The sequence below is a fragment of the Tripterygium wilfordii genome, chromosome 4 (assembly GCF_013401445.1).
Source record: "Tripterygium wilfordii isolate XIE 37 chromosome 4, ASM1340144v1, whole genome shotgun sequence".
Taxonomy (NCBI): Eukaryota; Viridiplantae; Streptophyta; class Magnoliopsida; order Celastrales; family Celastraceae; genus Tripterygium; species Tripterygium wilfordii.
The window spans coordinates 6166112-6193000 of NC_052235.1; the positions used below are offsets into that span (position 1 = coordinate 6166112).

Below are 26889 nucleotides of genomic sequence, written 5' to 3' on the forward strand. Positions count from 1 at the left end.
TCAATTTGTCCAATTCACATTTTATTGTAAGAATCCAATTCCACACCGACCTCAATTGGGCTAAACACTAATTAGGGTTCACAATTGTCCTAGTTTTTGTCAAACCAACCTAAAACTTGCACCACACAAATAAAATCATTAAAGAAAAAGAACATAAGGGGAAGAAAAAAAGAAAACCAAAGACATAATTGTTCAATTTGACCCAATTTTCTTATTCTCTCTAACAAAGACAAAACAGACACTTCAACTGATCAAGATCTCTCTCCTCCTCCCCCCTCTCACAATATATAATTACATAACGGTCTCTTCAGAATTTCTAGGCTCTTAAGCAACCTCAAAGGATCAGTTCCAAAGCAGAACCAAGTCGCTGGCATGTAATTTTCTCTCAATTTTTGCTTCAAAATCTCTTAATCAATCTCGCCCCTAATTAGGTGGGATTTCGACTTCCTTTTGAGTCAGATTTCCATGCAAATCGCTGAATAGTGTTTTCGGTTCAGGTGAAAAGTCCATTTACAAACCCATGGAAGAAGAATTCAACGCATGAATCACAGTTTCATGGACCTTTTTGCTCTGTTTCTTGTTCTGGGTTTTGCTTAGAATTGAATAAAACAGAGTCGATGGGTTAGAACGATAGAATCTATGGATACCCTAAACGGGTTTTCAACAACTACCCGTTTTGGGTCGGTGGGTATGAGTCGTGTTTCTGGGTTTGTCTATCAGCAGATGTCTCTTTTTGCTTCTTCTGTCAGAGTCTCTGTCTATGCCCTGTTCTTCGCTCTGTTCGGTCTCATCAACAAAATCATGTACAGGTATTGGAATTGTCAATCAGTTTGGTTGTTTTATAATCCTAAATTGATTTCTTCTTTATTGGATAACTTTAATTTTGTTGTTTTTAGATTTCAAGGTGATGGCGGTTCCGGTAAGACGGATTCAAGTCGCTTAGAAATGGATTCCAAAATTGCTGAACAAGAAGCTGAAACAGAGGAGGCAAAACAAGAAATTCTTGAACGAGAGAATACAAAAGAGAGCGACGAATTTCAGGAAAACGAGACACCCAATTTCGTCTTTAAGTTTCAATTTCCGTCATATGAGGAATTCTGCAGAAAAATCAATACGGGGAATGGTGATTCTGTTGTATCGGATTTGGTGTCAGAAAAGCACATGGAGGAAGAACATGAAGTTGTCAGCGGTACTGTTATGGAACCAAGTACTGATTCCAACATTGATTCGTTAGGAGACGTGGAGATTACTGGGAACAATGGGTTCTTATCTGATAAGGAATTTGTGCAAAAACAAGAATCAGAAGAAGCCATTCGAGATGATATAAAAGAGAATTCGGAAAATACTGAAGAATCTTTGACAGAGAAGCCAGAGGAGGCTACAATGGTACAAAATGAATCTCTTTCTCTTCCAGGGCAGGATGATGCTACCTCTGTAGACGAAAAATGTTCTAGTGATGAATTTATATCAGAAACTAATCAGTTTCTATTAGAGAAGGATTTCATTTCATATGATTTCGACTCGGATTCGCTAACTTCAAGCCATGATTTTACAAGCCAGTTCATTGGTTCAAGCAGTGATGGGTTCTTGTCTGATACAGACTTTGAAGAAGCTTTTGAGCTTGATGAGTTTCGTGGAGAAGATAGAGATGTAATGGAAGAGCTCAACATGCTAGAACAAGAGTCTTGTATTGAAGATAAAGCCAAAGGCAGTGTAGATGATTCAAAGGAATCCTATTCGCAGAAATCATCGGCTTGTGATTCTGAGAATTCAAAGGAGTCCGATTCGCAGAAATCATCGGCTTATGATTCTGAGGATTCAAATGATCTCGAAACGTTGTGGGAACACCAAGATTTGATAGAGCAGCTTAAAATGGAGCTTAAAAAGGTAAGAGCTACTGGTCTTCCTACAATACTTGAAGAATCTGAGACTAGTCCAAAGATAATGGAAGATTTGAAGCCGTGGAAGATCGACGAAAAGAACAATCCTGAAGATACAATGAGTGAGCTTCACAAATTCTACAAAAGTTACCGGGAACGTATGAGAAAGTACGACATCTTGAATTACCAGAAGATGTATGCACTAGGTCAGTTCTTCAACTACTTTTTTCTGAAACCTTTTTCTGTTTGGTAATTTTTCTTGCATAATCATGCTGTGCCGTTAGTGAACTCAAACCATAATTATGGCAAATCTCTTCCTACTAAACTAATCCATTCAATCAATTGAAATGAATTAGCATTAACTACCTTTTGTAGTCTTTTAGAAGTTAGAGACAAGGACCCACTAAATCTTATCATGGTAAATCCACAAATCACAAGCATCAGTGTGTGAACTTAAGATACACCTTTATAAAGTCTATTGCTTTCTGCTATCTTTGTGTTTTCTTTTCCAAGAATAAAACTTTATACTTCCTGCACCAGCATATGATCATAAGGGGGAAAGTTCTTCTGTCATTCCTTATGTATTCAGAATTCTGTGCCTTCTGATGTGTATTCATGCTGTTATTTTCATATATATCAAAATGCAGAAGTGGATTTGCACATATAGTTAGTTCAAGATCTCCTATAATGGTCTTTAATGCTACCCACCTAACCGTAATTTAATACGGTTTTCCTATAATGGCATCAGTTTACCTGAATTTCATTCTAGAAGGAAAGCATGTGTTGAAGAAAGCTATGACTGTATGTATACATGTATATATAAATGTATGTTGGTGACCAGTTACATCTATACTGATTTGTTTAATAATATTGTATGTTACACCTAATTCATCTCGCGTTTGATGATAATCGACAGGCTTACTTCAGTCAAAGGATCCACTTCAAGCCATGTCAAGCGAAAAACCATCAGCACCAGCAATGAAATCACTTCTGTCGCAGAACTTCAAGATATGCAAGCCTAAAAAGTCTGATATTGATCCAACAATGACTTTCATTAAAGAATTGCATGGTGATTTGGAAGTGGTGTATGTTGGACAGTTGTGTCTTTCATGGGAAATACTTCATTGGCAGTACGAGAAGGCACTAGAGCTTTGGGAATCTGATCGACATGGCTTACGCCAATACAATGAAGTTGCAGGTGAATTTCAACAGTTTCAAGTGCTTATGCAGAGATTTATAGAGAATGAACCTTTTGAAGGACCAAGGATACAGAATTACGTCAAGAAGCGATGTGTTTTTCGTAATCTACTTCAAGTTCCAGTCATAAGAGGTGAGAAACATTGTGCGGCAAGTGATTAATGTACAGAAACATTGGCTTACACACGCTTATAATTTTCTTGCAGAGGATACAAAGGATAAGAAGAGAAGAAATGGAAAAGATAGCGATGCAATTACGGGTGACATGCTAGTAGAGATAATGGAAGAAACTATAAGAATTTTTTGGCGGTTTGTTCGAGCTGATAAAGATGCACATACTGTGATTCATAAACCGCGAAAGGGGAGTAATCTAGTAGAACCACAAGACCCCGCAGAATTAGAGCTTCTGTACGAGGTTCGACGAAGTCTTCAAAAGGTAAATATCACATATTAATATGTTCCAACTTTTCGCGCTAGGAAAACGATGTCTCACTCTTGTTTGAATGGTTTTCTGCACAATTATGCAGAAGGAGAAGAAGCTTAAAGAGATTTTGAGGAGTGGAAACTGCATACTGAGGAGATTCCAAAAGCAAGAAGAAGACAGTTCAGATCATGTCCTTTACTTCTTCTCACAAGTGGATATGAAATTAGTGTCGAGGGTTTTGAACATGTCGAAGATTACGCCAGATCAACTTCTCTGGTGTTGCAGTAAATTAAACAAGATCAGTTTTGTTAGCCGGAAAATGCATGTAGAACCATCATTTTTGCTATTCCCAGTTTGATAATGTAAAGCTTTAGTCTTTCTCTATTGTTTATCTAGGAAAATTTTGGAATGTCTTCCCCCTTCTTGCGCTGCTTCGATGTGCTTGATTTCGATTTAGAAATCATTGTAGTGTAGTTACATATGAATTGACAGCAGCAAGTTGAATATACTGTCTCAACATTTCACTGACTATCTACTAGTATAAATTATAGGAAAAAGATAATGTGTGCCTTTACACAACTAGATAAGGATGAAAAATATGTATTGGAATCTAAAAAGACATGTATTTTAAGTTAAAAAAATTAGGTAGGAGAGTGTTCATCGCACATGACATACTGTGATTTGTAATAATGAAACCTTAACAAGTGCCTTTGGGGCACACGTTATCAATGCCCTAAATTATATACAGTGAAATATAGTTTTCGGTGATGATATGATATTGTATATTTGGCAAGTTGACTGACCAAATAAGAAAATTTTGTCTGAATTATCAAAATAGAACAAATTTTGACTTTAGATTTGTTGAATATTTGGTGACGAAAATGGAACATGACATATCTTTCGGGCTGACATGAAATTGTATACTTGAAATTAGCTGGTTAAACATGCATCCTCACAATCTTTGAACATTCTATGAACTTAAAAAGGGCACATAATAAGCATTTATTCATTTCAAAAGTATCACTGCCTCTTCGTTGAAAGAGAATTTAATTAGTTTTTGGTAACTGGGGGGTGTGTTTGATATAAAAGTAAGCATCATGGAACTTATTTAATATTTTAAAGAATTCGAACCCTACTTGACAAAGCGGAAAATCCTCTTTTAAACTTTCTAATTAATCGTCAGTCAATCTCAGCCGTCCATCGAACTCAGAATAGCGTCCATTAGATCTAGGGTTCCATCCTCGGAGATCCCTTTATAAGCACTTGGGTATACTCTATCAAACCCTTCTGGCGCAGCCTCCTTCAAGCTGCTGAGCAATTTGTCGACGTTCATAGAGTGAAGAACTGAAAATGGTCCAAAGACTTACATATCGCAAGCGGCATAGCTACGCAACAAAGTCCAACCAGCACCGGGTCGTCAAAACTCCTGGTTTGTAATACTAGCGGATATATATATATACGTAGTTTGATTGATATAATGGATTTGTTGATTGGTTTTTGAGATATGTGTTGGAACATGTAACTGATCTTTGCCTGAATTTTGAATGAAGGTGGGAAATTGGTTTATCAGAGCACGAAGAAGAGAGCGAGTGGGCCCAAATGTCCTGTTACTGGCAAGAGAATTCAAGGAGTATGTTTGCTTTCTTTATTATGGATAAGTGTTGTTTTGATTTAGTTTAGTTCTTTATCCGTGTATGTTTGATTTCCTCTTCTCCGAATGTGTTGGGTCTTTTTACTGATAATTTCTGTTAAAAGTGTTGCTTTTGGTTGGTAGGTATATTATCATGTAGTCATAGTATATTTGGGCGCCCATGGACATGGACATGTACATGTACATGTTTTTTTGTATGTTTCATACTTTCTTGAAAAGACTAGGCCCTGGTCTTAACTTTTAAGAATTTCCTTGATTGTTTCGGTTGATCTTTTGGAATGATTTCGAAGCTTGAATGCACTAACAATTGTTACAAGGCATCTTATGAATAATGTGAATGGTAAATTGGAAGTTCTGGCTTATCATTGTCACGCATAATGTGAGTTGATCTGTATCTAAGATTGTTAGAGCATTCAGAAACACTTGATTGGACTAGATATAGTGTCTACCCTCCTAATTAAGTTGGACTCCTAAAACTATTGTTGCCATAAACAAATGCTTGTGCACACCAGTTGTTTTATTTTTTATTTTAGTTCTGTTATCCTTAAATATAATATCAGAAGAATTTGTATTAGAGATATGGTCATTTGACACAAGAAGCTATATGTTGTAGATATTAGAAATCGGAAGTTTCCTTTGAGGATTTGATTGCCTACATGTGGGTGGGTGGGTGGGTGGGTGATCAGGGTCACACTTTTTAGTGTTAGTTTCATATTTTGTTTGGTTGTGATCAGGAAACTCACTCACCATCATAATGCATATGGCTTTTCTGAAAAGCAGTGATTTTAATGTTTGCTATTCTTTCTCCTTTTTAGTATTTTTCTCTGTCTCTCTTACCCCCTTTCAATGAAGGTCGTGATTCATTGGTCTGTACTTTTGTTGATTTAGAGAGTTCTGGTAACCTTTGTATTCCTAAATAGTTTTGTGTTTGTTAAGTCATGTACTGCAAGTGGCAAGTTGCAAGCATTTTTTTTTGGGTGTCCTGATGGTTGTGGTCGTTATTCTCATGACTTTTTACTCCTTTCCAGATTCCTCACTTGCGACCTGCTGAATACAAGAGGTCTAGATTGTCTAGGAACCGCAGGACTGTGAATCGTGCTTATGGTGGTGTTTTGTCTGGCAGTGCCGTCAGGGAGAGGTACGTTACTTGCGTTGATAATATGTTTATTTTGGTTGTAGTCTTTGAAAGAGAAATTGGAGGCAAATTTTAAGTGTTTGTTTTTCTCATCCTTTTGTAGGATAATTCGAGCCTTCTTGGTGGAAGAGCAAAAGATTGTGAAGAAGGTATTGAAGATTCAGAAGGCAAAGGAAAAGCTTTCCTCAAAGAGCTGAAATATCATTTAGGGGACGGCGTTGTTTTACATAAATTTTGTTTGTGGCTATGATGAAATTAAAATATGAAATTGAAATGCGTGAAAAACTAGCTCCGTTGAAGACCAGCACTTGTACTTTGTTTCTTTCCTTAAGCTGCAAACTGTTGAGTATTTTGTTTCATGATGACGACTATTTGCTTGTTGAGGTAAATCATGTTATTGAATTCTCTATAATAGCCTAGTTTGTGTTCTATTGTTTCTCCCTGTATGCTACATTTGGAAGTCGAAAATGTCTGGTTTGTTTTGTGAGAATTTTCTATCATCTGCAGAAGATGTTCATTGTTTTTGTATGATTTCCTTATCATTTTTTTCTTGATTTAATTTTTATGTCGAGCAGTTCGCATGCAGAGTTTTGGTCTTTGCATAACTGGAGATTATGTAGTGCTTGTTACAGCTTATAACAAGGAAGTTTCGTATGAGGAATTGGTTTGCTCACTTTGTATGCAAAAGTGAAAATTACCAGTTAATAACGTCCATATTTTGTATTTGCTCCAAGTGATCAATCCTCCTTTGATGAACCATTATTCTACAATTATGACTACGCATATGCTTAACAGTCAACGATACCACCAAATAGCTTTGCATTTAGGGTTCAAATGACAATCCCCAAATCGTTACTAGATCAAGAAATACACCCATATATGTTGACAGAGACGAGAAATTACTTACCTTGATACTCTAAGGCGACCAGAGGAATATGGGGGAGAGATTAAAGTAGATGAGAAAAATTTACACAGAAGCTGCAAAAAATAGTCTCACACACAAGCTACATAAAGTAGAGGAGAAAAATTAACAGTCGGTTCTGGTTTTTTGTTTTTTGAAAGCTTATGGTTGAGAGCAATATGCATCTATGTTATGCTTCATTTTAGTAGTTTACTTGTAAAATGAAAGAATTTAAGAACTTGAGGGATTGTAGCAGTGGACAAACCACACCACATAATCAAAGGACCAGGAAAGCTGACATATTTGTAGCAATACAATCCATATATTACCCATACCAGTACGTATGCATATACAAAACCTGTACATAATGATTGAACAAAATAAGAATTCAAGAGCTACTCATTTTTAGCTGCTTCTACTCATTTTAGTTCTTTTTTTTCCCCCTTTTAAGAACAGAAGCAGAAGCAAGTAAAAATAAGTATTGTAAAACTCAATCTTAAATATATTGTTAAGTGTAGCATTTGTTTGTCGAATAAGAAGTAGACATATCACTAGGACAAGGTGGTGAATCAGAGTCCCAAGGCAGATCAAGCTTCCAGTCATTTGAAGGCAAACTGAAGGGAAATCCAATAGATCTAAGTGTCCCCCACTGGTTACTATCATGAGTTTCACTTTGGTTCTTTCTCAGCCCTTCCTGATCCTCTTCTCCTACACCACCCATATTTCCTTGCATCTCTTGGTGCATACTGATTGAGAAGCCACTGAACTGTTGAGGCCCTGAAAAATCTATCGTCTCCGAGCTGCCTTTACTGATATCCCCAACTAAGGCCTGGTTTAGTAGCATTGAAGAAGCATCAACTGTACATTTGGTGGCCTCGGATTGCGAGAACATGAAACTATTGGGAAGCTCTACTCCATTTGAGTTAGGAAGTAGAGGTGGTTTATAGAAAGTAGGATTAAGTGGTTTGTATGAGAGGACGTCCAGAGCAGAGAAAGTGGCAGTAGAGGCATGTTGTAATCCATTGTTGTTGCTAAATGGGATGACTGATCCGATTTCAGTTGGGCAAGATATGTTCTCTGAACTGAACTGGGGACAGTGTCCACCTTGATTAAGAACATCTGATCTTGTTACTTCTGCTGGAAATGGCGACACCCAGGAGTGTGAAAGTGCTCGTTGCGCCATTGAATTGGTTTTCTTGAATATCCTACAAATAGCCCAAGCATCCTGAAGTCCAAACAAATTTTAAACTTTTAGAGATTGGTTTCTGTTTGACAACAAATATTGAAAGAAAAGGAAAAGACAAGTTATTGTGCAGTTACATTTGCAGGAAAGCTTTTGTCTAAAAGTTTCTTTGGTGGTGATGGGTCGGAGAGCGAAGGAAGTCGAAACTCGTGCATCATCCAGTCAGTTTTAATCCCTTTAGCAGCTCTGCCTCTGTAGAACACAAGTGACTTTTTCAAGCCAATGCATTTGGAGCCATCAGAGGAGTAAATAGGACGGTCTGTTCCAGTAGCCTTCCAAAATCCAGCTCCTGTGACTCTATTGGGCCGCGCGCTGTTCCTGTATTTACGATCCCTTGGACAGTAGAAGTACCACTCCTTCTCCCCAGAAGGTGCCAGTTCTTGTAAAAACATAGGAAGAAAACAAAATTAGTCGATGAACGATTGAACGAATGACTGAAAACTTGTGATGGTTATCCTATTAGTTGTCTGTGTCCAAGAGTTTATCTAGTTTGGATTGAAGAGATAAATAATGCATAAGTTAGTAATTTGAAAACAGAAGAGATGTTGAACTTTTTGTATTCTTTATGGACATGACAAAAGAGTCTGCCAAAACATAGATGAGCTAGCATTTACTACGTCAACGCTCTCAAATGGCCAAGTTTTTCTGAATTAGCTTCTTCATCGACACCAACAATTGAACAAACATAGATGAATATTACACTTACTTGGAAGATCCCAGGGATCATATTTGTAGATATCAACTTGCTTAATTAGCTCGATAGGAAGCTGACGCTGCTGTACTTTCCTCTTAAGATAAAACCCAACAAGCTCTTCATCGGTCGGGTGGAACCGAAACCCAGGAAGCATAACATCATCCACCTTATCTGCATCATGTTTGTCATCCATGTTTTCTCTGCCTTTCTCCCTTAAAACCCTTCTCTTTATAACCCTAAACAGGCACTAAAAACCCTGTTTGACACTTGAAATCAAGTGGGGGGTTTTCTTCTGGGACAAGAAGTACTAATCTCAACTCAAGAAACACTATTAATGCACTGGGGAGCAGCACCCAAGCTGGGAACCAAAGAGTGCTGTTAATGCAGCAGTGGAGCTTTGAAACAGTAGTATTAGAAGATGAGCTCGAGAAGGGAAAAAAACAGTTGCACTAAATTCAAAGCTTCCTTGAATTCATGCTTCCTGTGAAGGTGTCTGAACCCGAATCTTAGGCCGCCCTTTAAGGATGATGAGTATGTTAATGTGGAAATCAAGGTGACTTGGTAAGAATTTAAGCTACTCTGCAACCAAGGAAATTAAAACCAAGTCAAGGGGATGGTAGCTCTCTTAATGGAGCCACTTCTTGAACCTCATATGGGGGTTTCTATACAAATATAAGGTCTCAAAAAGCGACCACAAAATTAGCACACTTGTTTTCACACCTACTTTTGTTTTTGGTTACTATCATGCAAGTTTATCAATGTTGACATTCAACATGGGTCTAAACTAGCGGCCATCAAGTTTGCGCGCATAGACATTTCTCACCTGGTAATAGGGTAAATTGAGTCAAAACCAAACGTTTGGTCATAAGAGTATTGCTCAAAATGATAATCAAATTTAGGACTTTTTGAGTCCATACAGTTTGACCCAATATAGTGGTTGTTCTCACACCTACTAATCTTAAACTCCAATGAGAAAAACCATTCATCTTTTAGCTTCAATGGGTCTAAAGACAAAATGACAAAGCAAGCTTCTTCCATGGTGTGATAATATTTTAGTTTTAAGTCTTAAATAAATCTTTGTTTGAATTGTTTTTTGTGAGCTTGTATAAAGGGTGGACCAACTTCCAATAAAAAAATAAGATAAAGTTTATTTGATTAAATCTGATAGATTCTGAGACCTAATTCTGAATACAAATATAAACAATAAGGTTATAAGTGGTGTGTCCTGCTTGGCCCCAAAAATGCTTCTTCTATTCCATTCTTTCTTGGACCTTCTATTCCATTCTTTATTCCTTTTTACAGATATGAACACGTGACATGCCAGTGGAGATTTTTCATTTTTGGGATTCCTGAATTGAATTGAATTGTGACTAGCTAGCTAAGCCTCTTTATACACACAACATTAATATACCAGTTGACCAATTGACAAAATAATAAAAACATTTTGACCTTTTGATTAGAGGAGCCAAAAGCCAAAAGCCACAACCACCTGATCTACCTCAATATGGCTAGGGTGGGAGGATACTATTAATTTTAATTATATATTTTTTTAAATATCTTAAAACTTGTATTTTTGTATATATTTTTGGACGTCCAATAATTTTTTTTTTAAATTGAATTAACAGAATGATGATGTCTAAAACAGGTCTACCCTATCAGACAAATCAGCCAAGTCAGACTGAGCTGGAATAACTAATTTCTCCTTTGCTGGTACGTGATCTCTTCCTTCCTTCCTGCACAAGAAGCGAACGTAAGCTTCGGTAGGGCCCCGAGGGTGTACTCGGGGGGACCTCTCCGACGCTCAAGTCAGTACAGTACTAAACTTGGGAGGATGGCTCGTTGCTTCGAGCGTTGCCTCTTGCTCAGTAAGTATTTTAGAGTGCAGGAGTTAGATTGCTTACCTGAGGGCAGAGGTTCCCCTTTTATATGAGTTTGAAGTGTTTGAGTTGTAGTAGGAGTCGGACTCTCTCTCATTGGTTTTCCAGAGGGTTTCTCGGATGGTAAATTCTATCTGTATCCCTCTCCAAAGGGGAGTAGGACTCTATCTAGAATTGGCGTCCTATGAGGACTCCTCATCAGTTGAACTTCGTGCGTACATGCTTCTGTAGTACGGTTATCGAAGTGCGGTTTTCGGTCTGATAGTGCAGAGGTATACACTTCGGTCGAGAACCGAAGTGTACCCTTCGGTACGTCACCCATATTGTCCTCACTGGAACTTATTCTGCCACGTGGCTTTCTCCCATTAGTGGGGGTATTTTGGGAATATCACAGAATATGATAAATATTGCCACATAAATATATTATGATAAAGATCATGTTATTAGCCAGTTAGTGTATATATATATATATAAAAGATAAACTTATAGTTTTACTTATTTACATTATAGTTGTTGTTGCTATAAACTACAAAAGTGGAATTTATAGTAAATAATAATTATAGGAAATGTTAGGCAAACAGTACTGAAAATCTTTGTGCTGCTAATTATGCATGCAAACATAAAAATCACACTAGATTAAAATTGAACCGTTCAACAAACAGCCACAAACAAAAGAAGAAGAGCAGCTCAACTAACCTGGGAGTTGTAGGTTTGAATATTGATGCCCTATGAGATCATAAATAAAATTAGGAGCTGATTATGGCCCGAAATAAATTAGTTAATTAAGGTTTTAATTTATATAAAACATATCAATTTCTAATTTACCAACAACCCCTCAGCCGAGGTGGTTAAGGTATATACTCGACTTAGTGGTACCCAAATTCAAATTCACCACCCCGTTTACTTAAAAAATAAATTATAATCTATGTATTATATATAAAAAATTCCCTTAATAGAAACTGTCATAACTTTTCTACAATACCAAGAGGCAAAACCCCTTGGATTTTTAAGTGGACGGTGGTCGCATAATTAATTAAGCTCATGGTGTAATATATATACATACATGTGTGTGTATATATATATATATATATGTATATGTTAATCCTAATGGCTAATGCGTACATGAGTCAACCTTCTTGATCTCGTGAACATTGGAATGAGTTTTCTTCATTTTCAACATATTTTGACAATACCGAGCGAGTACCACCAAATTGAGTGCATGCTAAAATTTGAATATATGGACATAACTGTCCATGTTTCAATGCATCTTTCATTGCGCAAATCAAGGGTACTTTGGATATTTTCTTTCATAAATTGTAGGGTTAAGTTGTTAATTTTGAGGAATGGAATATCGAATTCGTCCTAACTAGGGCAACAACTTTTTTTTCTTTCTTTTTTTTTTATAGATTGCACTATATATATATATAGTGTTTTAGAGAAAATGGAGCGTTAAGTATTAAAGAAATTTACGTGGGATTTGTTTTTGTGTTTACAATTATTTTATTCATATGCATTAATCATTATAAGCTTGAATAAGTTATGATGAAATTGCCAAATTAGTTTAATTATAAGAAGTAGTACTCCAAAGCTGAAGTTTGAAACCCCCCGAAACAATAGCCCTCTTGTTTGAAACCCATATATATGGTGTCCTTTGACCTAGGGTTTTGCAATCCATGCGTGCAATTCAAGTTTATAAAAAAATGGGGTCAAATTCTTCTAACCAAAGTTTTCACTTCTCTTTCTTTGTGACCATTAATCTCCTAATTACCCTACCGTGTTCCCAATGTACATAAGCTTCACATTAATTAGGGTTATTGACTAATACCCTCATGACTCATTAAGTGACCAAAGTTTTTTGCTTCTCTAAATTTTATGTCAAAATGCATGCTTGGATATATATATATAGATATGAAGAGAGAGAGGAATTCTCCTACGAAATCCTAACTTTTAGGGTTCAAAACTTTTTTAAAACAATTTAAAAAAAATATAGTTGTATTTTGATCGGTCTTACGAATCTAACAATATATTTTTTGTTTGAAACAAAAATCAAAATTCAATATGAAAAGTGTATGATAATTATGGATCGTTAGATATAAAATAAAAGACATTTCATACACTTTCATATTGTATTTGATTTTTGTTTCGAACAAAAAAATATCGTTATGTCCTTACTTTGTATCTTTGTTCATTCCATTGTCACAACAAATTAAGCCCATATGTACATACTCTTACATTAATTTCAACAAATTACAACCTTTTGACCTTAAAAATAGAAGGGAGCCTTCTTGTTAAGGTAGGGGTCAATAATAGCAGCTATGTTGATAAAATAGTCCCAAGTCACAATTAATTATCTTAAAGCTAGCTTGTACATCGTGATCTCAATTTAATCAATCATATATGTTTAATTAGAGTTAATCACTTTGAAAGCAATCTTCGTTTGATAGCCAAATTTTAATATAAGCTAACGGTTAACACACTATTCAAATCTGATATAATTCACTAATTGCGTAGCCCACTTGGGCAAATAAATACTCTTACATTCATCAATCATTGTTGATAATCAAGTTTTGCAATGTTAATTTCTAACTAAAAATAACTACTGATCAACCTTTGTTTTTTTACGTGTAGAGATCATGAAGAAATGCTACAAATCCATGATAAAGAGTGGGTATTTTGTACTTTAACTTCATGGTTAGATCGGCTTATATGTCAGTTTGATTATGAAGTTTTGGATTCTAATATATTCTTAGTGTTCAAGGGTTGGAAGCGAAGATCATCTAAAGACAACACACAAAATATATATATATATATATATATATGGACATCCATAACTTTATATATTGTGAATGTTCGTTGTTTTTTAAATCAGTGGGGCCGAACTAGTGGGCCCCATCTTTTTTTTAAAATTCCAATGGTAAACTCAAGAGTCACATACAATATCCGTAAATTATATGGGCTGGTTAAGTTTTGAGTCTAAAATCAGTGTAGAAATAACGTCAAATCGTGTCAGCATGAGTGTTAGAACTTAGAACCTGTGATCTTTCATGCACATGCGTTACGAGATTCAAACAACTAACTTAACCATCTGAACCAACATTTTCTTGTTGTCGCCATCTATTTCACGACTTGTGTATATATACGTGTGTGTGGCAGTCTCACATTAGTTTATACCCCATTGAGATGGCCCATGCTAAAATGGTTCTCTAGCATGTTGAGCTTGATTGCAATTTGCAAGCAGTACTCACCGCCCTTAATATATTACAAGATTATAGCGACAATAATTAACCAAGTGAAGCCAAAACACAATTGGGTTTTAGATTGATGGGATATTGGAGACAAATATGATCATTAGCATAATCAAATCAAACATTTAAATAAAAAGACTACGACAAGCACAAAATTAAATTAAATAATAATGGTGATTTTCAACTTTAAAAAATAAGTCCATATATACGTCAGTGTGGGTAATTAAAAAGAACCTATCAAAGACAAAATAAGAAAAAGAGTAGTGTGACTACGTATAAATATATATATATAGAATACTATACCATACATATATATACATATATTGGTAGAGAATTCCATTATTAATATTAGAGTCTCAATCAACTGTTGCAGACCCTTGCACGTAGTTATTAATTTGGATTACATTTTTGTCATCTATATATATATGTGTGTGTGCATAGTTAATTATAAAAAGAAGAAGAAGAAATAGTCCCTTGATCATATGTATCCAACTAACAAAACAAAAAACATGTCCAGACATTAATGTAGTAAACATTTCACCTTTCACACTTATTTATACTAATTGGACGATAATTTAATTAACTAGTATATTTATAGGGTAATTTACACAGAAGGTACGTGTAAGAAAGTGAAATACTTATTAATTTCTCCTCTCAAAATAATTAATATATTGGTTCCCAACAAGTCGGTAGCCATCACATTATTATTGATCATGTTTGATCCATTTTGTTTGTTTCTTAATAAATCATATATTTTTCTTTTTGCCTCTTTTTTGTTCCTTGGTTTAGGTCACTATGAATATGTAACATCTAAAAATGACCATAGGAGTCTAATCAAATGGTAAGATTTGATGTTGTTTTTAAGTGCATGACTACTTGGAGGTCTAAAAATAAACGCATAAATTAAGAACACGAGATTTACGTGGTTCACTCAAGAACATAGTTATGTTCACGCAAAAAATAAATAAGTTCTTTATCAGGGAGAATAGTACTGTGCAAGGAAAAAAACTCTTTTGAGTTGATCAACACTCTCACCAATCTCAAAAGAACAACTCTCAAACTCTAGTGTATTAGCTTTTACAACACAATTTTGCACAGCATACATAATGAACTAGACTAAAAGAATCTGAGGGTAATGTGGCCATCTTACAAATGTGATTATCTAAGAAGAAAATACGGATCAAAACCATCCCAGACTGAATCATCATCAATGAATTTAGGGATGGAATGCTCAGCAATGGCACTGAGCTTTGTCTCGTGCAATTTAACGACTAAAACGTACAGGTTCGAGATCAAAGGGTTCCTCAAAAATGGAGTGATAGTTTCACCAAGTTCGACTACATCCGATAGAAGAGAGTCAAGAGACATACCATCCTCGAATTCCCCATTGAATATGCATTTTGAGAGTGCATAAAAGCAAAGTAGATTTGCATATAAGGGCAGAAATGCATCCTTGTGGTTGCCCACACCACCAATCCAATCAACCTGTCCCAGCTTCTCAACATAGTCCTTTGCAAATGATATCAGCTGATGGCTAAATTTCTTCCTCCAGCCATGTAAATAATCCCTGAACCAATGTTTTTTAGACAAATCAGCTGCATAAGAGTTCAAAATTGGAAGCTTCTCCATGTGGGAGCAACAAATTTGACTGATCAACAGCTTCTCTTCGTGATGATTATCGATTTCCTTGTCAAAAACACGCCTTACAAGATCCCCATGAGATGCCACATAAACATTTGCCACATTCATTACCCATTGTGCAAGATAATCAAAGTAATCAATCCAGTGACCAAAGATAGAAGATAGATACTCAAAACTCAACTCAATTACTTTCTCTACTTGGGCTGGAGAGTCTCTAATGTGATTTCTTCCAGATCTTTTGGACGAAAAACACTTCTGCGAATCCATGGCAAGCCTTTGTCTAATTTCATCATCCTCATCCTCCAACAGTTTGATGCATGTGAACCATATTTCCAGTACTTGATGAGCATATAAATTAAGAGCTACCTGGGGCTTATAATCAGAATGCAAATTTTCAGATTGGATCTGGACATTGAACACAGAAGAACCAATTGGCTCAGCTTGTTCCAGGAACCCAGAGGCAACAATAGATTCAGCTGCTGCCTGGCGCATGCTTACAGGTTCAGATGACGAGCTGTGCTCCTTAATCAGATTAACAAAAAAAGTAATGCATTCAAACAAGTGGCTAGATCTTTCGGCTTCATTAGATTCGCTATATTTAACTGTTTTTTGCATGTCCCCATTGGCAAGAATGAAGCTAGTAAATGTACTGGTGTATCGCTTTACACAAATAGCCATACAGCAGATGAGTGTCTCTCGAGTCTTTGCATGTCTGGTGCACTTGTACAAAGATATCAACTTATCCCAAAACTGAAATACTGCATTGAAATCCATTGTGCCAACATAAATTATTTCAGTACACATCTCATCAGTTTGATTTTGAAACTGCAGCTGGTTCCACGTAAAAAGAATTCTGAGAATGTAGCATTGACATCTGTGATTCTTCTCCAAGTCTAAAAGCTTCATCAGAGTTGCCTGTAGATTAGTTCTGGTCCACCGTTTAATAATCCTTATCTTGCTGACACAAAGACTCCACACCTCATCACCACATCCCGTTGACCTCAGGAATCGAAGCAGCCACTTGAGTGTTGCTAATCGAACCTCATATGATGAATCTGATAAGCAAAAGATCAGCCTTTCCTCAAGTTCTTCAGAAGTAAATTCCTCTTCAGGTATCTTTGACACTCCTGTATCAGACAGTATAGGCCTCAGTGGAATCTGAAGGAACCCTTCACATACTTCCTTAGATGCTTGAAAGATGCAACTGAAATAGGAGATAGCACCCTGTTCACGAAGTTCTGCTATTGTTGGATCATAATATGATAGCCCATAAGAACCTTCGACCTCTAAGCATTCAGAAGATAATTCCAAAAGCAATATCCGTATAACATTAAAATTATTGCTCTTATGGTTAGATCTAGAAATACTGAGCATGTGATCCAGCATCCTCAAGAAAGAGGTATTGAGGATGGGACAGGGGCACAATCTGGGTCTTGCAATCCATGAACAGCTGCCAAGAACTTGAATCAAGTCACCAAGAATCTGATCTCTCTTGACAGAGTCAGCAAGATTTCTACAGTTTACATCCAGAAGAGAGCATAATTGCAATAATAATCCATGAACCAAGTTAAAAGATGTGTGGGAGGTTCCAATGCGTGGGGGTGATTCAAAGGAGGAAACAGAAGCACCCGTTATTTGGTTCTGAAAACAAGGAAATTCAGAGGCTAAATTGCGAAGAACGATCGGCAGTTTCTCATTAGATACCAGACATGTTAAAGCTCTAGATGCAAGAACACGAATCCGTAAATTGCTTTGGGTTGAGCAACTCTTAATAAAAGGCATGAAAAGGAAAGGATCCAGGGTATCTCCAGTTTGACTTGCAATTGGCGAAGGCTTGAGTCGGGATAATAGTATCAGCACAGGGCATAAGCTAGGGTGAACAACCTTTGCTAGATTGGATTGTGCTCTTTGAGAGGATGAATCCCCTAGCAACTCTGTCGCAACTTTCAGTTCATTGAACAGAAATGGATGCAATGAGGGATACCTTCAAGAAAGAAAACATGATTTAATCGTTATTCAACTTGAAAGAAATATAGTATTAGCCTATAATAAGAAGGCAAGTCAAACAAAATCTATAGAACATCAAGCATAGAAAAAGGGTCAGGAATCTATTTCAGAATCATTATTTGCAAAACTGTTGGCTATAAACCAGATCCTAAACTGCCCTGTCCCACTCACCCAAAGGGCTAGAAGAAACCAGTTACCATTTGACCATAGAAAGCCAGTTTGAAACATAAATGGAAAAAGCAAAGACATGAAATAGCAAGAAAAACAGTGACCAACATACAAGCCATACTTAATCTTACAAGCGAACATGTGATCCAGTGGTAGAGTTGCAAAGATGCAACCTAGAGGTCATATGTGTACGATTTGCGTACATCCTGCACGTCCCCGACCCCACCCACTGTGGGAGCCTTATGCACGAGAGTTGTTTACCTTTATACAAAAACCTGATTTTCACATCTATTTTTCTGATTGTCAAATATCTCAACATTATATCGTAATACTTTTGCAGCTGTCCCAAAATGAGCACAACATATAGAATTCAAAAAATTAATTATCTTCGATTTCCAATGCACCTCTATTGTCACAACTTTATCAATTTTCTGGATTAAGCAAAATCAAACATACTTCATTTTTCAACTCCACTGTTGACCAATTAACTGGTTGTAGTACTCAACCTTCCACAAGAATGAACAGAAGAGACATAATCCAGACCATCACGACCAGGAAGATAAGAATCCAGCCCAACACGGTCTTAAGCTATAATTAAGTTAAGAACATAACTGTTGGTTTAAACAATTGACTCGGGAGGGGGCAAATCATTGTGTTTCAAAAAAGAAAGGCTGTCCATCAACCCTGCCTCTGGCTGTCAGAAAAGTTCCTGGCAAACTTACCAGAAATCCTGATCTAATCCCGGGACAGAATCCATCATCTGTGCAAAGTAGCAGGGACCAAAAAAAACTAAATTTCCAGCATCGGGATTGAGTGTATACTGGCCAATGGCCATTTTGTTTCCAAAGGTTAATTTCGAGTGTGTATTCTATTTTCTTTCTAGTTTTTACCCTTTCCAATAAATAATTAAAAAATTCCACCATAGGGAGACTGAGCTTTCAAGTTTATGGGCTTTCTTATCAATCTAAGGCAGCTAATGAAGTCAAACCAAGAAAGAAATACATCAAATAAAAAGTGGAAAACAATGCATATGCATCTGAAAATCGTACCTGTGAAAAAATTCAAGTCCAGTTAATGCACGCCGTGCAGATTCTCGTTTATGAACATTTAGAAATCCGATCATGCGGCGGACCAATGCAGTGTATGCCAAGCAAGCACTGTTTCGGACCTCCCAATATGGGGAAGAAAAAGAGCGAATTGAAACAATCAGAGCCTCGGCAGAGAACCCAGATGTATCAGTAGCCAGATTAGTATCATTGAAAACAGCTCTAAGGACATTAAATGAGTGCACAGTTGGAATCACACCCTCATTCCGGGTCTTTGATATCAGATTCACTTCGAGTGACATTGAAGACTCAGGTTCTGGCATTGACTCCATTAGTAAAGACCCAGACAAGTCAATCTTTCCGCTGTTAGTTTCAACTGGATCCGGTAGACGGCTACTAGCTACATCTATTAGCCACCTAAGTGCCCGTGGAAGGAGCTTCTTTGGAGAACATTCTGGCTCTGAGAGAAATAGAGCAGTGAATGCAGCAGGAATACCTGCACTTCTTCTTAACAAATCATCTACTACTTGTCCCTTGGCCACAGTTCTTTCCATTAGTTGCTCCATCCAAGATTCTGTCAACTTACAAAGTCTGAGAAGGGGACACCAAATCAGAAACTGAATTTACAAATTAAATGCATCCAAGACATATCAGAATAGATTGAACTAATCGCAAGAGTAAGACCCAATATCCCATACCAAATAAAGAGTTAATGCATGAACCCACCAGATGTATAAAATCACATGTGGGAGATGCATGAACTGTGCAGGGAAGAAGATGCGTTTAAAAGGAGTTAAGCAGTAGGGGAAGAGTCGTAAACGGAATCACCAATATACCTTGGGTCATTTGAACAAAGTAAACGATTGCAAAGTGCTGTAAATCCAGCTCTTGTCTTGTCGATCGCACCATTATGTTTCATCTTCAGAAGGACTTCCAAGAAGTGGTTACCAATTTTTCCAAGTTGTCTAAAATCAAGAACTGCATCAGGCACCGACATAACTGAGGCATCCTCGGCATCACAAAAGGACCCCAATTCCAATGAATCTTCACATCTATCACTTGGTAAAGGAATTTTCCTCATAATGGTCCCCAGAAGAAGGCTCACCTGGAAACCAAAAGTTGCTCTACTGTGAACATGATGGTCTTAGACATGACCAGCAAGGAAACATGAAACATAATAGAAGAGGTTCGTAGATCCTAATAGATGCTAATATTTCATGCAGGAACTATGTCTTATCAACTTTAAAGTCCATATCATAGCATCAGTCCTTTAAAATTAAGCACAGCTAAAGTACAAATACTAAACCAGGATTGCAACAGAATTGACATAGCTAGCAGAATAACAGCAAATAAAAAACAGTAGCTAAAGAGAAATCAGTTAATTACCTCTTTCATAGCCAGCCAGCAACCAACCATCACAATCTGCTGTGATGGCTGGGCACCGTTAATATTTGTTGAAATTTTGCTCTCCTGTTCCGACGAAGGTGTGGCCAAATCCACCTCACCTGCAACCTCCAATAAGAAAGAATCATCTTCAACCATCTCATCCATGTCCTCGGGCAGATACAAAGCATCTGCAGAAACTACCCAAAGCGCCAACGATGTAATCCGCATAACTAGCTCCAAAAACTTCTCTAGCGCACGCCTCATCTCTGAAATGCTAGACAAGATGGCGTTAGAATTCCAATCCAATTCCTCAAATGTATACCGCAGTGTAAGTAATACGCCATGAACAAAGCTATTCCTGCATGCTTGAGAAAGATCCCTTTCTCCCTCCTCCACAACAGCATTTAACCAGTCAATCAGGGATTTCACATACTCCATCACAGAACTACTAGATTCACAATTCTGATAGTCAGCATTTACTAGTTTGGACTCTGAATGGAAGCAAACAGCATTACCTGAAGCCCTAACTGTCCACCCAAGCTCCACGACATACTTTCTAAACAAAAGTCGTAAAGTTAGGGCTCCAGCATCGCTTTCTCTCACTCGTGGGCTACAAACTAGTATTTTAGCCCATGCAATTACTTTTTGGACCATATCCTCACTTGCAATGCCAGGAAGAGGAGTAGGAAAATGAAGCAATATGCGAAAGGAGCTCTCTCTTAGCCTGTCCCAACTATCAATTATAGATCCAACTAACAACAACGTAGAATCAGGTGAAGTTATTCCCTTGCTGTATGGAGAGAGACAACCTTCCAAAGAGTTTGAATGATGCTTTTCTTGAGAAGAAGGTATGATAGACCAAACACTAAGCACTATGAGAATAAGCTCCATAGCCATTATTTTTCTCTTATAAGGAGCAGAAGGGTAACATGAAAAATATAGGAAACTAGTCATCCACCGCATAAAATTAAAAAGGAACTCGGCTCTGTCAATGTTTTCTTCATTTGTCATATGTAAAGACAATCCATCATTGTCACAATGAACAAGGGGTTGCCAGATTCCCTGCTTAAATTGTCTCTCCAAGGCTGCTCGAACCCGCGAAAAGAACTTTCTAAACAAGCTGGTCCACTTCATTTGAAACCCTGTTGAGCTAGATCTCATGTTCAAAGGCACAGCTTTTTTTATCAGACTGAGTTCCAAATGAGAAGGCAAACTAGCTGTTTTGGGGTTTAAAAAAATAGATTCCGCAGCATCTACACGAACTGACTCATCAACATGGGTCAGTGCCAATTCTAGCCACTCAACAAGGACCTTAATCCTTACCCCCTTTACCCACACAAGAGCATGGACATTAATGTGCCCCTTTTCTGGAAGATCCTTATTAAGAAGTACTGTAGAATCCTTGCACAAATCAAGGTCCCCTTCGATCAAAGCAAGGGAGCGAGATACCTTAAGCAATGAGACAAAAACAGCTACTTGCTGTTCAACACTCAAATCCATGTTTGCACAACCAAGCTCAGGATATAACAATCCATTCTCTTCCCCACTTGGCCCGACCGAGATGAAAGCAAGCATAGGAAATATACCATCAACATCCACTTCTAATAATACAGGCAAAGCATAAATATTCAAATTTGAACGTAGCTTTGAAACTCCAGAAGCGAGCCCAAGCAGAATGGGGGGGAGGCAATGCCCTCTGAATCGTGTATACCCACTCTCAATACCATCACTATTCCAATACTCACCACGCAAGCACTCAAGAAAGCACTTCAAGAACGATGTAGCAGCACAGCACACATCATCATCTGCATAAGCCTGTACTGTCTCATAAAGCAAGTCTGGATTCATATCCATTATAGTCTTCGCCCCTAACCTCTTGGTGAGAGAAGCTAGGGGAACATATCTTCCCTTACAACGCGGCCCTAGATGTAGAAGATCAGAAGCTATCTGCCGCAAAAATGTTTTCAACTGCTCATTACCCTCAGCCCACTGGAGACTAGATTGAATGTCTAAGAAAAGATCAAAAATGAGATGAACCTGTTTCACTGTTTGACTTAGCGGATCTTCCAAGTTGTTCCATATAATTTTCAATATTCTAGTACCCATGTCCTCGGGGATCGAATCATCATAATCTGAATTTGTAGGATGACCTAACCTTGACGTTTTTATTTGTTGCAAGCAGATCTGCATTACAGTTAATGCATGAAAATTAAAATGGCTATCAATGGGATTCTCACAGTAGCTACACAGAGCAGGCAAAATCCCATCGTACAATATAGTCTTAACAGAACCACAACTTCCATCAATACCATAATGGTTACAACAATCTCTTGATACAACAAAATGGGTGTTCAGAACTGTTCTTGAAACAGCGGTAAGTACCCCTCTAATCAAGCAAAGTCTATTCAACTTAGTAAAGTCACGTATTTCCAAACAAAAATCCCCTTTAAAAGGAATTTTCAACAAAGCAACCTCAAACTCACCTTTGCTATCACTACAAGTAGTTTGATAAAATAGACCTTCCATTATGACCAAAGCAAGCTCTTCTGCATTAAGACAAACTTGCAGGGCAGCACACAAGCACACACCAGCAGCCACAAAACAATCCCGTGAAAAAGCTGTCGATTTCAATATACTTATCACAACCTTAAAATTCATCTCCAGTACATACGAGTCTTCTCCACTTAAATCCTTGAACTTCGTCGGAAATCTTTGGAGCAAGTAATACAAACACGACAAAGCCTCCTGGCACTGCTCTAAAACGATCGGTGAAGGGCGGTTCCACCCATTAGTCTCGGAAACGACACCATCCAATCCTGAAACAGCATCCCTCGCCACCGAAACCGCACAATCCTCAACAACCTCCACTAAATACCCTAGCTTCGGCATCCCCATAACGGACAGAGCCACACGCGATACCCTGAACCGCCTTCCATTCCCTCTAGCAGCACCGTACTCCTCACAAAGCGTTCGAAAGCATGCGCGGATTACTGAGTGAAAGTTTCTATTCTTCGACAAACCAGAAACCAGTATCTTATGCAGAGGCAATGAATTTTGGAGAAGCAGAACCTCCAAGTAGAACCGTACAGCATGAGAGACTGATACGTCATCGTTTTCCTTCGACAGAAACTCGCTAAAAGAGGAGGCTAGGATCCTGGCATGGTTGACTTGGGCGTAAATAGAGGTGAGAGAGATGAGAGTTTTGAGTTCTGTATAGAAACGAGAGGCGTTTGGATGAGGTGATACTTCAGATAGAGACTGAGTGAAAGACGGTGGAAAAACGACGGCGTTGTAGGTGAACCGGTGGCGATGCTGTATTGCGCGCCATTTCGCGGACATGGTTTAACGAGTTATCGAATATTTTTCTAATTAAGGTACTTGAAGTGCGAATCCGAGTCTAGCTCTCTCTCTCCGCTTCTCCGCTTCAGAGAGAGAACGGTGCGGCTCCGGTGGTTGTCTACGCAGCGACGGCTGACATGGGAGTATGGGACAGGAAGGGGTTAGGGCAAAGCGGGAAAGCTAACCGAGAAGAGAAAAGCCGAGGCCCAACTTAAGTCCGGCCTGGTAGTAAGCCCATTTTTAAGCCCACAGGCCTGAATACTGAAAATGTCAGTTAGCCCAGTTATGACCTTTTAATGTGAAACTGGGTCATTCGGATGGGTTTGGGCTTATTAGGCTTTAAAGTCAGCCCAGCTTTGTCCTTCAATATTGTGACGTACTAACGTCGACATTCGGGTTTTTTAGGGTTCCATATATAAATCGGTACATCATCACAGTTCGCCTTGTCGTCGCATCGCTTCCCTGCATTGCTGCTATCGCAACTTGAGGAGAAGCCGACGGAGCTATGGTGCACGTTAATTTCTACAGAAACTGTAAGATCTGCCTCTTAACTCCTTACATCTGTTGATTTTAAGTTTGGATTTTTCCTCTCCCTTTATATCATTTATACAAGCTTAGAGATGTTAGTGTATTTACGCGGTGTTGGTGGAGATTTTACTTTCGTATTGATCTATACGCTTAAGTTTGGAGATTATTTACTTGTCTTTGTTGTTTTTGATTTTTTTTCTTAGAAATCTGACTGTTGGGTTGATAGGACTCCCTCTGAATAGTTTCTATAGTCATCTATGTTTTTGGTTGAACATATTTCTGTTTCGTTTTTAGCTAATTTTTGGATCTTACTGTGACCTTTTGTTTGTACTTAATATTTTTATTCAAGTGATTTGGTTTGTAGTATTGAAAATGTGTCCTGGAACTTTGATGTATATATGATTAATGAGATGGCCAAGTAGAAAAGAAAGTTTTTAGTTATTGTCGCTACTGTCTCTGATCTCGGAAAATTATGGATGAAAACAATATATGCATTCTTGATGTTATTGTATTTACCTACTGATAACATGTTAATCAATTTGGGGGTTAAGTTATGTGGATGGCCATTTATCATACTCTTAAAAAATTGTATATAATGCTTTTTATGATCATAGACTTTGAAGTTTAAACATGTTTCAAATGCTTTGTTTTTTAGTTTGCTTTTTTGGGCATCAATATGTGGCATTGTTTGGTTTCAGATGGAAAGACTTTTAAGAAGCCGCGTCGTCCATATGAAAAGGAACGTCTGGACGCGGAGCTGAAGCTTGTTGGGGAATATGGGCTCCGCTGTAAGAGGGAGTTGTGGAGGGTTCAGTATGCACTAAGCCGTATCCGTAATGCTGCAAGAATGCTTCTTACCCTGGATGAGAAAAATACACGCCGTATCTTTGAGGGTGAAGCTCTTCTTCGTAGGATGAACAGATTTGGGCTCCTGGATGAAAGTCAGAACAAGCTTGATTATGTCTTGGCCCTTACCGTTGAGAACTTCCTTGAGCGTCGCCTTCAAACGCTCGTGTTCAAGTCCGGCATGGCAAAGTCAATTCACCATGCCCGTGTGCTCATCAGGCAACGACATATCAGGTACAAGTGGTTACCAGATCCTATATTGCCATGTTAGTGAACTGTTGGTATACAGCCGATTTTACTTCTCTGAGTCTGAATTATATGCTCTTGTCAATTATACTTTTGTAAATTTGTATCTGTTGGTGTTACTATGTCAGATGGCTGGCGCTTTGTGTTAATTAGCTATGTGGGTTCTATCAATGCATTAGTTATTTCTATGTGGCAACATTAATGAAAGGTTTTGTCGTTTTACTTGATCATTATGTCGATGATATTCTGGAATTGATGGACTTTCATACTATGGCATCTGAGACTGTATGTTGGAATTGGATTTGGTAAAATCCAGAGTGGATATTTGAGTTTAGGAATTTTAGCACATCATAATTTCAAAGGTTGTGTTCTTTTTTTTTTTTGTTTTCTTCCACCAGAAGACAAGACGGGAGGTTAAGAAGCATGGTACTTATTATTATTCTTGGGGTGCATTTGTTGATTTGTAAATTTGACCGCTGATGTTAATATGTGTATTTGTTTCACCCAAAACTGTATCCAAGGAAATTAATTTTTCCATTCCATTCAAAAAGTATCCAAGAAAAAAAATTCCAAAGAAGAAAATATGTGATTTTGTATGAGATGAGTTGCTGCTTATTAAATTTGTTTTATTCTTGTCAGGGTGGGGAGACAGGTTGTCAACATACCATCTTTCATGGTGAGGGTTGATTCCCAGAAGCACATTGACTTCTCTCTGACAAGTCCATTCGGTGGTGGCCGTGCCGGTAGAGTTAAGCGAAAGAACATGAAGGCTGCTGCCAAGAAAGCTGCTGGAGGAGACGGTGATGAAGAGGATGAGGAGTAAACATGAATGAAGGCTACTGCCAAACAAGCTGATGGGGTGGTTTTATTTTGGGCTTCTATCTCTAGAACAAGTTTTTTTGTTTCATTATATTATTTTGTAGTGGATATTATTATGTCTTATGTCTCTTATCTGTTATGGATTGGGTTACAACAATGCTGTTTGAGCTAAGATAGGTTCCTTTTGATGATGACATTTGTGAATTTGATTTCTCTGTGCATGAGAAAACCATGAATCTTTGTCTTGATGACCCCCTTGTGTACTATGGAACTTTTTTATTTCCCTGTGCATGTACATGGTAGTTTTTCAAAGCTACACATGTAATTGGGTTGCTTGGTTCCCTGAATTCCACGTTTACGTCCAGCACTAACACGGTTATATTATATGCTTGTGCATTTGTGCTTTCTTTTTAGGTTTGCTTAACAAGCCCACCAAGTCTTCCGTGGCCATGGTACTGCCACCTGTTCTCCACAGTCCGTCCAAGCATGCCCGACTTAACTTATGTGGTCACTACATGTGACAGTGTAGCACCACGCTCAAGTGGGTTGCAAATAAAAGGTTGATAGTATTGGAGTAAGATGTGAAGTACATAATATAATAAACAAAATTTTTAAA

The 26889-nt window shown here is 37.7% G+C and overlaps 5 protein-coding genes across 6 annotated transcripts; 3 read left to right on the forward strand and 2 right to left on the reverse strand.

Annotated features, from left to right (window-relative positions):
• Positions 1 to 218: 218 nt before the first annotated feature.
• LOC119997837 lies at positions 219 to 4030 on the forward strand. The gene is made up of 6 exons (XM_038845040.1): positions 219 to 374; positions 498 to 809; positions 897 to 2086; positions 2797 to 3210; positions 3284 to 3513; positions 3605 to 4030. Exons 2-6 carry the CDS (start codon positions 640 to 642, stop codon positions 3857 to 3859), a joined length of 2259 nt encoding a protein of 752 aa, XP_038700968.1. The 5' UTR covers positions 219 to 374; positions 498 to 639; the 3' UTR covers positions 3860 to 4030.
• A 739-nt stretch (positions 4031 to 4769) lies between these two features.
• On the forward strand, positions 4770 to 6796 carry LOC119996128 (60S ribosomal protein L34-like). Its single transcript, XM_038842657.1, has 4 exons — positions 4770 to 4930; positions 5052 to 5131; positions 6181 to 6290; positions 6391 to 6796. The coding sequence occupies exons 1-4, from the start codon at positions 4852 to 4854 to the stop codon at positions 6482 to 6484; spliced, it is 363 nt and encodes a 120-aa protein (XP_038698585.1). The 5' UTR covers positions 4770 to 4851; the 3' UTR covers positions 6485 to 6796.
• An 888-nt stretch (positions 6797 to 7684) lies between these two features.
• On the reverse strand, positions 7685 to 9587 carry LOC119997845 (putative NAC domain-containing protein 94). Its single transcript, XM_038845048.1, has 3 exons — positions 9138 to 9587; positions 8509 to 8810; positions 7685 to 8413 (listed from the first exon to the last, which is right to left on the reverse strand). The coding sequence occupies exons 1-3, from the start codon at positions 9316 to 9318 to the stop codon at positions 7697 to 7699; spliced, it is 1200 nt and encodes a 399-aa protein (XP_038700976.1). The 5' UTR covers positions 9319 to 9587; the 3' UTR covers positions 7685 to 7696.
• Positions 9588 to 15195: 5608 nt separating this feature from the next.
• LOC119997844 (thyroid adenoma-associated protein homolog) lies at positions 15196 to 24059 on the reverse strand. 2 transcript variants are annotated; one of them, XM_038845047.1, is made up of 5 exons: positions 22979 to 23118; positions 20496 to 22679; positions 19946 to 20214; positions 19113 to 19700; positions 15196 to 17872 (listed from the first exon to the last, which is right to left on the reverse strand). In XM_038845047.1, the coding sequence occupies exons 2-5, from the start codon at positions 22599 to 22601 to the stop codon at positions 15406 to 15408; spliced, it is 5430 nt and encodes a 1809-aa protein (XP_038700975.1). In that variant the 5' UTR covers positions 22602 to 22679; positions 22979 to 23118; the 3' UTR covers positions 15196 to 15405. The 2 variants fall into 2 exon arrangements, with proteins under 2 accessions (XP_038700975.1, XP_038700974.1); XM_038845046.1 differs by having other exon boundaries at positions 20496 to 24059.
• Positions 24060 to 24209: 150 nt separating this feature from the next.
• LOC119997846 (40S ribosomal protein S9-2-like) lies at positions 24210 to 26526 on the forward strand. Its single transcript, XM_038845049.1, has 3 exons — positions 24210 to 24367; positions 25061 to 25442; positions 26094 to 26526. The coding sequence occupies exons 1-3, from the start codon at positions 24340 to 24342 to the stop codon at positions 26275 to 26277; spliced, it is 594 nt and encodes a 197-aa protein (XP_038700977.1). The 5' UTR covers positions 24210 to 24339; the 3' UTR covers positions 26278 to 26526.
• The last annotated feature ends 363 nt before the right edge of the window (positions 26527 to 26889 follow it).